The 17,824-nt window shown below is 36.5% G+C and overlaps 1 protein-coding gene across 1 annotated transcript; it reads left to right on the top strand.

Moving 5' to 3' along the window:
- On the top strand, positions 1-17,636 carry LOC139144481 (plasminogen-like). The gene is made up of 3 exons (XM_070715180.1): positions 1-255; positions 7,637-7,807; positions 17,443-17,636. Exons 1-3 carry the CDS (start codon positions 48-50, stop codon positions 17,634-17,636), a joined length of 573 nt encoding a protein of 190 aa, XP_070571281.1. The 5' UTR covers positions 1-47.
- Positions 17,637-17,824: the final 188 nt, after the last annotated feature.

Here is a 17,824-nt window from a genome sequence, read left to right as displayed (position 1 = left end):
AATGCTATCATGCTGTTGACGGGAACGATTATCGTGGCACTGTTTCGATGACTGTTAATGGGAATACATGTCAAGAATGGACAGAACAGAGTCCGCATCAGCATGAAAGAACCCCAGAGAATTATCCAAACACCGGCCTTGGAGAACATAACTACTGTCGTAACCCTGACGGATGGAACAGTTCTTGGTGCTATACGACAGATTCTTCGATTCGTTGGGAATTGTGTGATATCGGACAACCAGGTGAAAACTGCGGTGAGCAAGTCGAAACGTTATTTGTTTTTAGAAAACAATTCATTACATGAAATTGAATATTTCGTTAGTCAAGCTCTATGCTCAACAATTTTAGTAGCGATATTCTTGCAACCTGCCCTTTATTCCAAGTTGCCCGATCTAGTCTATGTATGAATTACGTGTATCCAACATTTGCACTAGTAACGTGAGCCGTTCTCGTGCCAGCGAAACTGGTGTAACACAATACCATTTGCCATATCCATCGCTATATTTTCTGTGTACATCGTCCCTTGAGATTAAAAGCAGTGAAAACATACACATGATTAAAATGCAAGTATGCGTCAATATGACAATAATTAGGGTCAGATCTACGTGAGACAAAATAAGAAATTTGACAATTTCATATAGAAACACATGATCAATATAGGGTATGCGTCATGAAATACGCTATATATATATATATATATATATATATATATATATATATATATATATATATATATATATATATATATATATATATGTCTATATATAATATATATATGTGTGTGTGTGTGTGTGTGTGTGTGTGTGTGTGTGTGTGTGTGTGTGTAGATGTGTAGGTATGTAGGTGTATGATATATATCTGAGATTAAACAACTCTAAAATGGTCTTGTATCGAAGAGAGAGGCAAACAAAGTAGAGTCGACCTTGGCCAGATCTACGAGGTTGTAAAATCTCAAATATAGAGCGGATATTTACCCACGATTTGACGATTGTATATCGTCTGGTATTAAGGTTTGAGTCGCTTTGGGGAAGTCTGGCGATTTCAGAGACATAGCGTGCCAAAACACGAGTCAAGTCATTGTACTATCGTCTAGTATCCATATTAGTGTTCTGAAATCGCAGATGAATTTCGGCAATTTCACAGAACGGGCGTGCCAAGACACAAGTCAGGTCATTCTTTTCTAGTATCGTGATTCGTCTTGTATAAATACTAGGGTTCAAAAATCGCCGAAAAATGTCAGGTATATACTGGCAATTGTACAGACCCGATGTGCCAAGACACAAGTCTAGTCTCGATATTAAATTCCCGAGTTAAACTTTGGGGTAAATATCGGCGATTTCAAAGATCCGGCGAGCAAAGACAAAAGCCAGGTTAATCTGTATCGTGTAACATCGATATAAGAGTCCCGTAGTCGCCGATAAATATAGCAAACAGTCGCTGTTCCTACCACAGACAAGAAGAACATGTCTGTGTTTCCACACATTGTTTGCATGTGAGCACAATTAACATGGTAATCCTGTCCGAGTTGTTGGACTTGGTACAATCGTTTTCAACCTGATTTAGACACTACGTCGGGCCTTGAAATTTTTTGGGTTCCATACACGGCGAGTTAGCATCGCGAAGTTGTAATTGTAATTTGATGTTAACAAGAGGAACACCGGCGAATTAAATACTAAGTAATTTCTCTGTCGCACTCTCCGATATTCTGACAATGTCAAACTGTTTATATCTTCAATTGAGAATTCTGACAAAGTCGCAGAAACAACATCGTTGTGCTGCAGAGACTTAAAGTATAAAACGCTTTTCATATGCTTCTTCGTTGATTGTTAATATAAGTAATCTAATAAGGTATCCGATATAGACGTCACTGTGTGCGGACGTGTGTCCTTACGCTCTCGGAAATCAGCCAAAATACTGCTGCTTTTCAAGGCGAAACGCAAGTACCACCTTAAATATTCAGTATGAAGTGCCAAGACTGTGGAAAGTCGAATGCTAAGCTTACTCAGGGTGACCTCCACCTCTGTAGACGATGCAAAGAAATTCGTTTTCCTACGCAAAGTGCCTCCACAGCCACCAAGATGGCCGATGGTGAGAGTGACGACGAACACCATAGAAAGAAACTTGAAGACATACAGACAACGCTATCCGTACTAACCACTAAAGTTGACAAACTTATTGGAATGGAAGACAAGTTACAAGATCTGCAAAATAGCGTCACCTATGTAAGTAATTCATTTGATGAATTTACGAAACAAATGCAGATTTTGAAAACGAGAACAAAGACTTGAAACAGGAACTCAGAAAGACAACAATGAACTGAACGAACTCCAACAATACACTCGTAGGAACAATTTGGAAATTCACGGAATACCAGAAGAAGAAAACGAATGTACCGATGAGATAGTCGTGAGAGTTGCCGCAGCTGCGGGAGTCAATATATCAGTGGATGATATTGACGTATCTCATCGTTTGCCTCGACGTACTAATCGTGACAGCCGTGAACAACAACAACAACCGGCAGCCATAATTGCCAAGTTTGTCAGACGTACCACCCGCAATAGACTTTACTCATCAAAGAAAAATCTGAAAGACAAAACCGCCCGTAATATTGGAGCCACCAGTAACAATCGAATATACATAAACGAAAATTTAACTCCAGTAAATAAACAGCTCTTCTACCAGGCTAACCGACAACGCAACACGAAACACTGGAAATTCATCTGGACCAACAACGCAAGGATTTACGCAAGGAAGTCAGCAAGTGACCCAGTAGTCCACATAGCCACTTCTGAAGACCTCCATAAAATCATTTAAAACATTACTCCTGCAATCTGGATATTAACGATAATGAACACTCGACATGGGTGACAACGTGGACGCTCTCCCAACAAAACTCACTGCTTTGAGTACTCCATAGACGAGTTTAATACAGGTACAACAACTTTTCAAAACAATTTGTCTTTTTTACACCTAAATGTCAGGTCTCTAGCTAAACATTACGATGACCTTGTGACATTTCTTGACATTTTAAACATAAAGTTTACTTTCTTGGGGCTTTCAGAAACGTGGCTGAGCCACAATTCAGATCCGTCTCTGTACAATTTACCTTTGTACAATTTCATTACTTCTAATCGTGAAAATTCAAGGGGAGGGGGAGTAGCACTCTATATTCATGATTCTCTGTCTTTTACACGAATTAACACCATTGATATCGTCCATTGCGAATCGATATTTGTGGATACAGTCATTAACAACAAAGCTATTACAATAGGTGTCATTTACAGAAAACCAAACACTAACCACCTTGAATTTCTTCAAAGTCTTGACACATGCCTTGACCAGCTGTCTCTTTCAAGAAAACAGTGCATTATTCTTGGTGATGTCAACATTGACACTTCTACCGATAACACACCTGCTATTCAGTACAATGCTATTTTAAATTCCTACAGCTTTAGTCAAGTCATTACCACTCCAACTCGTACCACTGATAACTCCAGCACAATAATTGACCATTGTATCACAAATATCACTGAGTATTTTACCAGATGTGGCACCATTCAATCAGATGTATCAGATCATTACCCTATTTTTTGCCTCGTCCACCAATTGAAGCATATCATGAAATCTTCAAATCCTGTTAAGATCTTCGATCTCAATTCTTATGATGAAGCTGCTTTTCTTGAAGATCTGAATAATGCTGCCTGGCATACTGTCTATAGCTGTACGGATCCAAATGATGCTTACGCAGTTTTTCATGAGATTTTCTATACTATAACTTCAAAACACAGCCATTACAAATCATCGTGCCATAGGAAAAGTATTCGAAAGCCATGGCTTTCTAAAGCCCTTGCTAAATCAGTGCGCACGAAACACAAGTTATTTACCAAAATGAAAAAGAACCCCAACAATGCTCGTTACAAAACAACTTATAAATCGTACAGAAATATCCTTAGCAGGCTTCTGAAATCAGCAAAAAGAAGTTACTATTCAAACAAATTACAGTCGGCCCAGGGAAATACAAATAAGACATGGCAAGTGATTAACGAAATTTTAAATAATTCAACAAATAGCTATACCCCCCGCAAAATATTTTCACAGAAACAAAACATAGTAACAGACAGCCTCGATATTGCAAAAGAATTTAATAATTTTTTCTCTACTGTCGGTATTAACCTTGCCTCACAAATCACCCCTGCAGGTGACTTTACTAGCTACCTGCATGGCAACTATCAGAATTCTTTTTTCTTTCACCCTGTCACGGATCAAGATGTTTTTAATGTAATTAGGACCCTAGATCCACGTAAAGCTGTCGGTCCCGACAACATTCACCCACTGTTAATTATTCATGCTGCGCCTATTATATCCCACCCATTTGCCCACGTAATTAATTGTTCTTTGCAGCAAGGTATCCTTCCCAATGATTTAAAGTTAGCAAAAGTTGTTCCAATTTACAAGAAGGGCTCTCCTGAAAATGTTAGCAATTACAGACCCATCTCAATTCTCCCAACTTTCAGCAAAATTATCGAGTCAATTGTGAACAAACAAATTATCCGCTATCTTGAAGAAAAACACATACTTATTGAGACACAGTTTGGGTTCCGCAAACGTTATAACACGAAATTGGCCCTCATAGACTTAGTCACTGATATTAGCGACTGTTTAGATAAAGGTTCTCTCACCTTTGGAATATTCATCGATTTTAAAAAAGCCTTCGACACCATCAATCATGATATCTTGATTCATAAACTGCACCACTATGGCATCAGAGGTGTTCCATTACACTGGTTTAAGAATTACTTGACATCCCGTCAGCAATTTGTCAACATCAACAATGTTACATCTCCTTACTCTCAGATCCAATGTGGCGTCCCACAAGGTTCAATACTCGGTCCAGTTTTATTTTTAATTTATATCAATGATATCGCTAATTCTACTAATAGGTTCCAGTTTCGTCTCTTTGCAGACGACACCAATTTGTTCAAGTTTATTGATAGCAACCAAATTGACTTTATGCAAATAAATTCTGACTTCCATGAGGTTTGTAATTGGTGTCGGGCAAATAAACTTACAATTAATATTGATAAAACAAACTATATGATTATTAAAACATCACGTAAACATGTTATTGCTAATGGGACCCTAGATATTGATGGCCATAAAATAGAATGTGTTCCTTCTGCAACCTATCTTGGAGTCACCCTTGATGAAAATATTACGTGGAAGGCGCACATTCAGAAAGTTATCAAAAGCATTGCCCCGAAGGTTGGTATAATTTCACAACTTCGTCACTTTGTACCTAGAAATGTCCTCCTTCTGTTGTACAACTCGCTTATTCTGCCACACATCTCCTATTGTATTGAAATCTGGGGCAATACTTTTACGACTTACCTTGAGCCATTGCATTTACTCCAAAAGAAAATTACTCGCCTGATCACCTTCTCTGATTACCGTGCCCACTCTGCCCCTTTATTCAAACAGCTTTGTATTTTAGACATTTTTAAACTTTGTAAATTTCACACCTGCGTTTTGTATTTGACTTGTTACATGACAACTATGCCCAAGACAAAGGTCGTTACGTCGACACAATTCCCCATGACTATCCTACCCGTTTTTCTACTCAAGACAACTTTTACCAACCACAGATCAACCTCTCACTAAGTAAACACCAAATAAGGTATGCAGCAACAAGTTTTTGGAATTCACTCCCCACTCATATTAAACGTATAAATTGTAGAATACATTTAAACAAACTTTGAAAGTCCATCTACTTCATCATTAGTGGATCATGCATGATCTTCCACTACATGTATTGACCATTAAACCTCCTGTTTCTGGTTTACCATTTTACTGATACAATGTATTTATTTATATCAGCTAGTTTATTTGTACACGAATATTGTCCATTAACAGATTTTATGTATAATCAATTAACTTCTTTCTACCCAGATTTGTATTCTTTATAATATTTACACAGTCACGTCTTTGTATTAATTTAAACAGATAATTATAGCTACACTGGTCACGGTTGAGACTAGTTCTGATTGAACTATTTCCGTGACCCCATCAGATTGAAGTTTATGTAAACATTCCTCTTTTCTTGTAATGTATAGTATTTTCATCTGATGAAATAAACTCAACTCAACTGGCAAATTCAACTCAATTACGATTTTTGTAAAAACCAATCGAAAGTAAGAACGAGTTAAACTGCTATTGAACACTAGTATGCAGTGGAAAATATTGTATTATTTTGTTTATATTATTTATGACATAGATGAAGTGATCTCCATTTTAATCAACAGTATAAATAAATGTGTGTGATGAAAATGTAGAATGAGTTAATGTGTTATGTGTTTCAAATTCATTCATCTGCACAAAATTGTCCTCAATTAGTTCCTCCATCGGTATTTACTGCAGCGGAGCCAGATTCAGAAAAAAATAGATGAAGCAATCGCCACATCACCATTCACGTTGCTGTGCCCTTTTCTTGGAAATCTTACGACAGTGCCAGGCAAATCCAAAACAATTCTATTTAATGTATACAAGGAGTTTTGAAGGAATTTGATGTTTGAAATCAAGTAACTTTGTGCTTCTCATGGTGACAAGAAACTGGAAAACGTTTCCATCAAATTAAATTATTGTCACCGCACGTTTATAACTCTAATCGTGCCTCAGAATATTAACGATTATGAGTTTTCATTGTTATACGATGACCAAAGAAAATTTCGCATCTAAAAGTAGAAAAAAACTAAGAAAACTCGTGCTTTCTTGGTACGTAAACTTAGAGATATTCGCTGTTGGATATAGTCGAAATAACTGTTCAGCAGAAAGTGGACATATTTCATTTCATGCCATACACTTGATGGTCCTAACTTTCAGGAAACAAAAGTCACAGTTCTCAGAACTATGTGTTATAGATGTACTACAAGAGGTGCTGATTGGGGAATCAAGCTCTTGTTCTGCTTAAATTTTTTTAAGATACGGATATCTGATATTGTCTTTAAATCTTCTTTGGACCGATGAAAACAAAAAAGGGAGAAACCACCTCTCTTCTCACCCTGTGACCTCCTCTTCAGGTGTTTTATCACACTGTGGCATGAGCTTGATCACGTATAACGCCAATTAAAAAGCGAGCAAGTTTCATGGCATCATTATTTGGTGATACTCGCTAGTGTTTTTAAAAAACTATTTACCATGTGATAATTTGTACCGTTGACCTGGCATACCATGAAGGACAGGTTGCATTTTCACGCTCGGAGGAAGGCAGCATTAAGTTTTAATTATCGACTTCGACAATTATCAACTATCAGCCATTATCTTCCTACCTTAAACTACCATAATCTACCTATCTGGTCTTTTTTTGAACTCAAATGCATTGTTCTCAGAAAATTAAAATCATCTGTCTCGCCCATGAAGCTTTTGCAAATGTCGCCCCTGACGGGGTGTAGAGCGGCGGCTGTTTAACAATAACATATATTAGTAATGGAGACTTCGTAACACACTTGAAAAAAGTCTCCGTTTTTTAACCGAGTTTGCAAGGCAATCGGGCAGACATCGCCATTCCATGTTGTATTCCGTGTTAGCGGTAGCAAACATCACATTTACAGAATGACGAAAGAAATGATTTCTTCATTACAGATCATTGCCTTGTGTTTGAACCTCCTGAAGGGGAGTATGCTGAACCAATCCTGTACATGTTACACAACGATTCTGGTTTCATTACTTGTGGCGAAGGATTCAGACCGACAGCAAATGTTACCTTGATCTGCAATGATGGAACCTTCAACCACGAAATCCCCGATTGCTTAGGTTTGTCAAATAAGATCTATCATAAAGATGAATTTATGAGAATTCAATGCAAGGACATTCACGCGTGTGGAAGACTTGACACGGCAGATGAATATTTCACTAGTAGGCCTTAAAGCTATCACATTGATTTCTGCTCTGTATGTTTGAATTGAGCATTTCAGCCCTTCCAGTAGAAATGCGTCTGATTTCATTGTCTCGGTTAGGGACTCACATACTGTCCAATATATCGTGGTTGTTATTGCAAATTGATCTTTGAGAGGAGAATGTTGGTTTATATGTCTGAGATCAATATGTTGAGGTGAATAGTGAAGAGAAGAAGACCTTTTTAACCAAAGACAGTATGCGCTCCGAAAGTGAAAAGCCTAAACCTTTGCTCAAATTATTTTCAACGCAACTTTCAAACGTCCTCTTACCGAATCGAGGATAAAAGTCAGGGGTCACCGTCAAGATTTTGATACCAAAGAAACAATTACCTAAATTTACCGATATTTGAAATTAAAATGGTAGGCATACCTGTGTTAACTCTAAGGCAATTTTTTTTTCGATTTTCAAATTACTGAGCCGGTGAAATTATTTCTTATACCAAGATGTTTACCAGATGTGAACTGAATGTGTTCACGTGGTTTACAAGAGGTTCATTATATAGTCGGGTCGGAAGGTAGGGTTCCCATGCCACCCATGGATGTATTTTTTTAACCTACATTTTTGTAATCCTTAGGGTCTATATTTAATGAATTTTGATGTTCCCAAAATCAAATCGTGTTTCATGGGGTTCATTTGGCGCCATCTTTGCCGCCATCTTGGCCGCCATCTTGGATTTCAACGATGGGGTAGGGGTCACGTATCTACCGCTCGACGGAAACAGAAACAATAAAATACTATAAACGTTACATTTTTAGAAAGCCAAGATCATGGCCTTTTCATTGATATATAACTTAATAGGGATTAATTAATATTCGAACGTCGATTAGACTTTATATCGGTCATTGGCCGTAATCGTAAAATTTGCTAAATTTCACACCCAATAATTAAGTTCCCGTTCCTCCAAACAATTTAAAGTATTTATATATTTTTTGGAAGAACTTAGTCCAATAAACAAGGAAAACAACATTAAAAGTATGTGTCTTGAGATTTAGTGGGCGTATGAGCTTGTTTTCTTTTTACGCGGTATGCCACATATCCGTGTGTAACATAAGGGGTAGGGGTAATGTTTCCCATTCTGTTTCGAATCATGAATGATGAAACCATATAAATGTTACATTTTTTGAAAGTGCTGCATCAGGCCTTTCTAAAAATATATAGATTTATGGGAAAAGTTGCATAATTAAAAGTTACAAAGCTTAAACCTTTCGGTTTGTGTCGATTTTAAGTGATTTTTTAAGAACGAAATTACAACATATGGGTAGGGGTAATGTTTCCCTTTCTGCCTCGAATCATGAATTACGAAACCATATAAATGTTACACTGTTTGAAAGCTCTGACATTGGCCTTTCCAAACATGTATAGTTTTATTGGGAAAAGTCCATATTTTAAAGTTACAAAGCTTATGCCTTTCAGTTTGTGTCAATTTTAAGTGATTTTTTAAGGACGAAATTACAACATATGGGGTAGGGGTAATGTTTCCCTTTCTGTCTCGAACCATGAATTACGAAACCATATAAATGTTATACTGTTTAAAAGCTCTGACATTGGCCTTTCCAAACATGTATAGTTTTGTTGGGAAAGTCCATATTTAAAGTTACAAAGCTTAAACCTTTCGGTTTGTGTCAATTTTAAGTCATTTTTTAAACAAAATTTTAATATAAGGGTAGGGGTAATGTTTCCCGTTCTGCCTTGAACCATGAATTATGAAACCATATAAATGTTATACCGTTTGAAAGCTCTGAAATTGGCCTTTCCAAACATGTATAGTTTTATTGGGAAAAGTCCATATTTTAAAATACAAAGCTTATGCCTTTCAGTTTGTGTTAATTTTAAGTGATTTTTTAAACAAAATTATAATATAAGGGGTAGGGTAATATTTCCCGTTCTGCCTTGAACCATGAATTATGAAACCATATAAATATTATACCGTTTGAAAGCTCTGAAATTGGCCTTTCCAAACATGTATAGTTTCATTGGAGAAAGTTGCATATTTGAAAGTTACAAAGCTTAAGCCGTCCAGTTTGTGTCATTTTTTAAGTGATTTTTTGAACAATATGCACAAAACAGTTAGTCTGTTGGCCAGGTATCGAAATCATCCCCTCTAAGGCATTTTACCCACTATGATTTTTTGTTAGCTAGTATTCTCAGCTGTCATAATCTGCTTATTTTCCATTATCTGATGGTGTGTGAGAGTGTAACGACTTGTTTGTGAAGGGCTGTCACGCCCTCCGTAGTAAAATAGAATGGGTTAGGGGTAACATATTACCGCTAGTCGGAAACAAAAACAAAAAAGTACCATAAACAATACATTCTTAGAAAGCCCAGATATAAGCTTTTTCCTTTTTTGATAATTATTCGACTTTAGATGGCGCCGATATTCCGTATGTGCATGGCGGTCAGCAGCTGAATCATTCACTTAACGAACGTTGATATGGCCTGAAACTTCGGTAAATTCATTCAAGCAAACTCTTGTTTGATTAAGTTGATAGTTTTCCTTTCTTTTTTATTTCGAGTATTTGCCATGGCATGACTGAAACGAACCTTGAAACGAAGGCTGTACGTATCTATATTAGTCCGAGCCTGAGCGTGATCTGAGAGCAAACAGATCCGCAGATAATGCGAACGATCGCAACCGTTACCAACAGACTCATTATGCAGAGCCATGCCCAAAACGCCCAACCATACTTGGCACTAATCATGATCCCAGTCCATTTCGAGCCGGGCTTTAAGGGAAGTGCAGTGGCCTTTGAAAGACCCGCGTGTTTGAGACCTTTGGTTTGGTTTTGTACCGTAGTATAGGAAGAAAACCCGACCTGTCGTCGTTGCTGTGAATGTTTGTGTTGTTTTTAGCCTCTTTTTTTTGCCTATTTGAAGAATCGTCTTTGCAGCCTTCCATCCTGCGTTCTGTGTAGCGAGTGTCTTCGATCGCTCTCTTAAGTTTGTGATGTACAACTGTCTTGAGTCTCGGTGCTTTATTGGGTGTAGAGGTAAATAGTTAGAGATCAGGGTGATAAATTGGTTGCCGCAGTGTCTTTCCAGGTGTTGCCACTTTTGAAGGAATTCAACACTCGGTATTTTGGCCTGGTAAGTATTCTTTAAGGTGTACCTGTAGGCTAAGTGGTACTGAATAGGGGGCACTTAGGTTTCAACACATTCGATACTCTTGGCTTTCGCTTATACCCCGTTGTATGAGTAACTGGGATCGGAAATGGGAAAGGCTTAATTAATATCCATCTTTGCTAATATTAATTCTCGTTTGGCTTACAAATGGCCACCTCTACTTGTTTCGGTGAAAATTTGACTTTCAATTGGACAAAACATTGAATATGACTTTCTTCTGTGTGTTATTTAGGCCTATGAAAAATATGAAAATTGCATTATATATTGTTGTCAAATATCTCAAATCTTAGATTGTAAGAGATAGGCTTAGGCTTCCCTGTAATCATACAAATGAGTTAAATGGGAATTTATTGGAGTAGATTACAGTAATCGAAGAGAATGGTTGACACTATAGAAAGACTTATCTCGGATTGCGGGGACCTAACTATAAAAGAACAGCACAGAATACTTGCCGGATGTATTGACTGTTCATGTATAGTACAGGCTAGTACAACATGGAATGTAAAACATACAAATCAAAGAAGTGGCAAATTTTCTCAACTTTTCACAAAGTTTATATTCCATCATTACTATCAGGATTAGGATTTTATCAATCTATAAATAAGCTATTACTTGATTACACCTTGATTCAGCATGACCAACATTTTGCATTTGCCACGCAACCAGCCATGCCCGTCCCTGGGATCGCGAACAATGCCTTTAACGAAGCTTTTGAACGCTTTTTGTGAATTGTGTAAGAATGTCCTCTCTGTGGAGTATAATGTGTGAAGCCGTTGTCTAGCTCACTTGACTCTGATGATCATGTTGACTTATTTTTTCTCAGCTGCTGGTTAGATCAATCTAGTCTCTCTGATTCGATCATGCTGGTGGGAATGGTATCTTCAAGCATTGACCCTAAAACGTCCGTTTGTAGGGTCTTTGCTTCAAAGACGTCAGGGTCTAACATTGGTTAAATGTCATCCATGATAAGAAACTAATGATAGATTCACTCACAAGGCATTTTAAACATTGAGGTGTCAATGGGAATATAAGCCTTTTTAGTCATTTTCTGAGGTTTGTCTCGCCTTCTTATTGCTTGGTGTAGAGAGTGTTTGTTCGCCTTCTGTTTACTATTTAGTTGCGTAATTTGAATGCGTTCTGTGACATTTGGCTTTTCGGGTTTTAGTTCCAGAATTATTTTGCTATTGAATTTTAGTACCTAGTCGAAATGTAATCCTCATTGTGAGTATATAGTGTTCTGCGTTGTAAAATAATTTCGAAAAATTGGTTATGATCTCTTGTTTTCTGGTAAGGAAGGTAAAGTGTTGTCGATCCATCTTATCTTATTATGGAGAAGCTATATTGTGGATTAATGGTGATTGGTTTTCAGCGATAAAAGATTCTCTCGTATTCCCGTGTGGTATTAAAAATAACACTATTAATAGTGAGCTCTGATTTGCCCAGACGGTCACGTGACTACTGTGCATGTATTTACGATATACTGTAAAGTTGGCCATTCCTATCTCCAAAGTGGGTTTCTTTCACATTGTTTGTATTTTCATCACAAGTTTCAATATACTGATATAATATAGCGATAAACATCCCCTATAAGTTGGGTACACCACTCGAGCTCGGTTTTGACCATTTCACTCCTTATACACACGATTGAAGTTCGTGCGTATATGTTGTTTACCGGTCGAAACCGTGTGGTATCCTTTCAAAGTGGTGCTTTATTGCTTATATATCTCTCGCGATACAATTAAAGAAAAGGGATTGATTGTTGCTGCTGTCATATCAACTTTGCATGACGACTATGACATCCAATTTAGTGTTTGTGTGGTTTGGAATATATAATTTTTGACATATTATAGCTGTTAACTTTCTTTCCCTAATTTGAGTTATTGAAATGAGTAAAACGTCTTTTATTAACCACCATTGTAGCTTTTTAGTGCTATTCAATGCCTATAGAGTATTTTTCTATGTTCCTTTTAACAAGTAAATGTCAGTAAAGTAACACAAACTTTTGAGTTTAGGCATTTTCACTGCATAATTTTTGAGTTTACCCCATCAAGCCATATCTTGTTGGAAAAACAACTGCGTTAGTGTTTCAGAGATATGATATTTATGTGGCTTCCTTATTCGCTGCGTTTGGTAGGAGAGGAAACATTACCCATACCCCTATCCCTTAAATGTATATTATAGAGGGATGTACGGCATACCATATATTAGGTAAACAATCGACGCACCCCATAAGTCCCAAGAAGATACACTCTTTTAATGTTTTTTACTTCTCTATTGCATTAAGTTCTTTCAAATGATATATAAATACCTCGTAAAAATTGTTTGGAGGAACATGAACTTAATTATTGGGTTTGAAATTAAGCAAATTTTACAATTTACATTTCATGTCCGATATAAAAATCTAATCAATTTTTGAATATCGATTTATCCCCATTTAGTTGTATACCAATGGTAAGGAGATTATCTGGGCTTTCTAAGAATGTATTGTTTTTGGTACTTTTTTGTTTTTGTTTCCGACTAGCGGTAAATATGTTACTCCTAACCCATTCCTATTTTACTACTGAGGGCGTGACAGCCCTTCACAAACAAGTCGTTACACTCTCACACACCATCAGTTAAATGGAAAATAAGCAGATTATGACAGCTGAGAATACTAGCTAACAAAAAAATCATAGTGGTAAAATGCCTTAGAGGGGATGATTTCGATACCTGGCCAACGGACTAACTGTTTTGTGCATATTGTTCAAACAATCACTTAAAATTGACACAAACTGAACGGCTTAAGCTTTGTAACTTTCAAATAGACAACTTTCCCCAATGAAACTATACATGTTTGGAAAGGCCATTTTCAGAACTTTCAAACAGTATAACATTTATATGGTTTCATAATTCATGGTTCAAGGCAGAACGGGAAACATTACCCCTACCCCTTATATTATAATTTTGTTTAAAAAATCACTTAAAATTGACACAAACTGAAAGGCATAAGCTTTGTAACTTTAAAATATGGACTTTTCCTAATAAGACTATACATGTTTGGAAAGGCCCATTTCAGAGCTTTCAAACAGTATAACATTTATATGGTTTCATAATTCATAATTCGAGGCAGAAAGGGAAACATTACCCCTACCCCATATGTTGTAATTTCGTTCTTAAAAATGACTTAAAATTGACACAAACTGAAAGGTTTAAGCTTTGTAACTTTAAAATATGGACTTTTCCCAATAAAACTATACATGATTGGAAAGGCCAATGTCAGAGCTTTCAAACAGTATTACATTTATATGGTTTCATAATTCATGGTTCGAGACAGAAAGGGGAACATTACCCCTAACCAATATGTTGTAATTTCGTTCTTAAAAATCACTTAAAATTGACACAAACTGAAAGGCATAAGCTTTGTAACTTTAAAATATGGACTTTTCCTAATAAAAATATACATGATTGGAAAGGCCCATTTCAGAGCTTTCAAACAGTATAACATTTATATGGTTTCATAATTCATAATTCGAGGCAGAAAGGGAAACATTACCCTACCCCATATGTTGTAATTTCGTTCTTACAAATGACTTAAAATTGACACAAACTGAAAGGTTTAAGCTTTGTAACTTTAAAATATGGACTTTTCCCACTAAACTATACATGTTTGGAAAGGCCAATGTCAGAGCTTTCAAACAGTATTTCATTTATATGGTTTCATAATTCATGATCCGAGGCAGAAAGGGAAACATTACCCCTACCCAATATGTTGTAATTTCGTTCTTAAAAAAGCACTTAAAATTGACACAAGCTGAAAGGCATAAGCTTTGTAAGTTTAAAATATGGACTTTTCCCAATAAAACTATACATGTTTGGAAAGGCCCATTTCAGAGCTTTCAAACAGTGTAACATTTATATGGTTTCGTAATTCATGATTCGAGGCAGAAAGGGAAACATTACCCCTACCCCATATGTTGTAATTTCGTTCTTAAAAAATCACTTAAAATCGACACAAACCGAAAGGTTTAAGCTTTGTAACTTTTAATTATGCAATTTTTCCCCATAAATCTATATATTTTTAGAAAGGTCTGATGCAGCACTTTCAAAAAATGTAACATTTATATGGTTTTATCATTCATGATTCGAAACAGAATGGGAAACATTACCCCTACCCCTTATGTTACACACGGATATGTGGCATACCGCGTAATAAGAAAACAAGCTCATGCACCCACTAAATCTCAAGACACATACTTTTAATGTTGTTTTTCTTGTTTATTGCACTGAGTTCTTCCAAAAAATATATAAATACTTTATGAAAAATTGTTTGGAGGAACGGGAACTTAATTATTGGGTGTGAAATTTAGCAAATTTTACGATTTACGGCCAATGGCCGATATAAAGTCTAATCGACGTTCGAATATTAATTAATCCCTATTAAGTTATATATCAATGAAAAGGCCATGATCTTGGCTTTCTAAAAATGTAACGTTTATAGTATTTTATTGTTTCTGTTTCCGTCGAGCGGTAGATACGTGACCCCTACCCCATCGTTGAAATCCAAGATGGCGGCCAAGATGGCGGCAAAGATGGCGCCAAATGAACCCCATGGGACACGATTTGATTTTGGGAACATCAAAATTCATTAAATATAGACCCTAAGGATTACAAAAATGTAGGTTAAAAAAATACATCCATGGGGTGCATGGGAACCCTACCTTCCGACTAGACTAATTATATAGTGGTACGATTCACAGAACAGGTTAAGATATTTGTCAGATCATTACATATAGCAAATTTCATCAACTTCCCACAGTACTCTTGGAGTTAAATCACTAATTACAACATTTCAATAAATATGATTAACTTAACACTGCTGAGTGCTTCATGTAACAATTAGATATTCATCAGCTCATTATCTATAGCAGGTTTCACCAAATTTAGTGCCGTAATGTCAAAGTTATACCATTAATTAAAAGGCCAGTTAAACATGCAAATGAACCCTCAATTAGCTTCACACTGCTCAATGCTCCTCAACACAGTCAGATATCTGTCAATTCAGTATCTGCAACAGATTTCATCAAATTTGGTGCCGTTTTTCAGAGTTATTTGACTAATTACAGATATTCTTTGAATATGCAATTGAGCTATTCATTAACTTGACACTGCTCAGTGCTTCATGAAACAATAGATATTTATCAGATCAGTTTCTGTATCAGCTTTCACCAAATTTGGTGCAACACTACTCCATGCCTCACAGCACAGTTAGATACTTGTTGGATCAGTATCTGCAGCAGATTTCATCAAATTTGGAGCAGTCATTTCTGAGTTATGTGACTAATAAAAAATCTTCATTGAATATGCAAATGAGCTATTTATTAACTTGAAACTGCCCGATGCTTCTCAGTACAATTAGGTATATATCAGATCAATATTTGTTGCAGGTATCATCAAATTTGGTGTAGGAATTTCAGAGTTACGTAACTAATTACAAAGCTCATAAAATAAGCAAATGAGTAGATAATTGACATGACACTCTTGTAAACAGATAGATATTGAGACCAAGGGTTGTTGGTTTTGGTTGTAGAGAATTTGAAAATGGTTCTGTGCTGCAACGTACTGTCCATTTGCTTTCAGATTAAAATATGCCTGCTATTGACTTGGTTTGTTGTCTGTCGTATCGTTGATAAATGATCACGGAACATATAAAATTCCGGAGTTCGTCTCTCTGATATGCTCTTTTCGACGGAATATGAAATTAGGTAGTGTACCTTTAGGTACTTGTATTTGCTGCCTTGAATTGTATGATGAGTGGATTGGCAGCCAGTAAAATTCTGTTTTTGTATCACCATTCTGGTCGTTTTGTAGAACCATGTGTAAAGTGTACAAGATTGAGTGAGATAAACCTTGTGAGTTTCAAAATCGGATTGTCATGACTAATATTTATGACATGGAAAAAGTGACCAAAAATGCTTGAAACATCCACTTTTACAAATTATTGAGAACGAAATGGTGTCTACTAATCAACACTGAGATATTGCGATGTAGACTCAAGTCTTTAGATATACTAAAGCAATAAAGCACATCACGAGATTTTGACCAGTTCACGTTTGAACTGGACAAAATCGAGAGATATGCCGTCGCTGGGTGTGATTTATTGCTATTATATCATAACAGTATATTGACATTCTAGCTTGGAACGTCAAAGGATAATGTTTTGCTCAAGCTGAGAGCTTGTGCGTATGCCAGCCGTGATATTCGCATATATACCACGGTTCCTTTCGTGTCTTGACCAAACAGATCGCTGTATTTGCGCCATCAATATACTGGTATGATATAATAGATGTTATGTGAGGAATGTAATGTTTAATCAATAATTGTCTCCGCTTCAGATATCGACGAATGCGCAGAGGGAACTCATAGCTGCGACTTTGAGAATAGAAATGAAGTTTGCTTTAATAAAGACGATGGTAATGGATACGAATGCCGATGTATACCCGACTACAAAAGGGATGAGGCTCATGGCTGTATTCCAGAAGTCGTAACAACTGAATGTAGTGGTAAATTCCTATCTCTAAAATTCTGACAATTTCCCTCTTCCAGACCAAATACACCCACTCACAATCGTAGCGCCACATCACGCCTCTTGTTCGAAGGAATGTTGGAAAAGTATATTGTCGATTCTGAAGGCCCCATGCAGTTTCTTCTCACAAAAGATTTTTCTCAGCTCGTGAACCTTAAATTAACTGAGAGAGTCTTTTCAAAATGTATAAA

The sequence above is a fragment of the Ptychodera flava genome, chromosome 11, assembly GCF_041260155.1.
Source record: "Ptychodera flava strain L36383 chromosome 11, AS_Pfla_20210202, whole genome shotgun sequence".
In the NCBI taxonomy this organism is placed as follows: Eukaryota; Metazoa; Hemichordata; class Enteropneusta; family Ptychoderidae; genus Ptychodera; species Ptychodera flava.
This window is presented reverse-complemented; position numbering and strand designations above follow the sequence as displayed.

What these genes read in the sequence shown, in the direction of transcription:
- LOC139144481 (XM_070715180.1), top strand. Translation starts at nt 48, where the DNA reads ATGACTGTTAATGGGAATACATGTCAAGAATGGACAGAACAGAGTCCG. An exon ending in ACAACCAGGTGAAAACTGCG is followed by an intron (nt 256 to 7,636) that starts GTGAGCAAGTCG and finishes TCTTCATTACAG; the next exon opens with ATCATTGCCTTGTGTTTGAA. An exon ending in CGAAATCCCCGATTGCTTAG is followed by an intron (nt 7,808 to 17,442) that starts GTTTGTCAAATA and finishes TCTCCGCTTCAG; the next exon opens with ATATCGACGAATGCGCAGAG.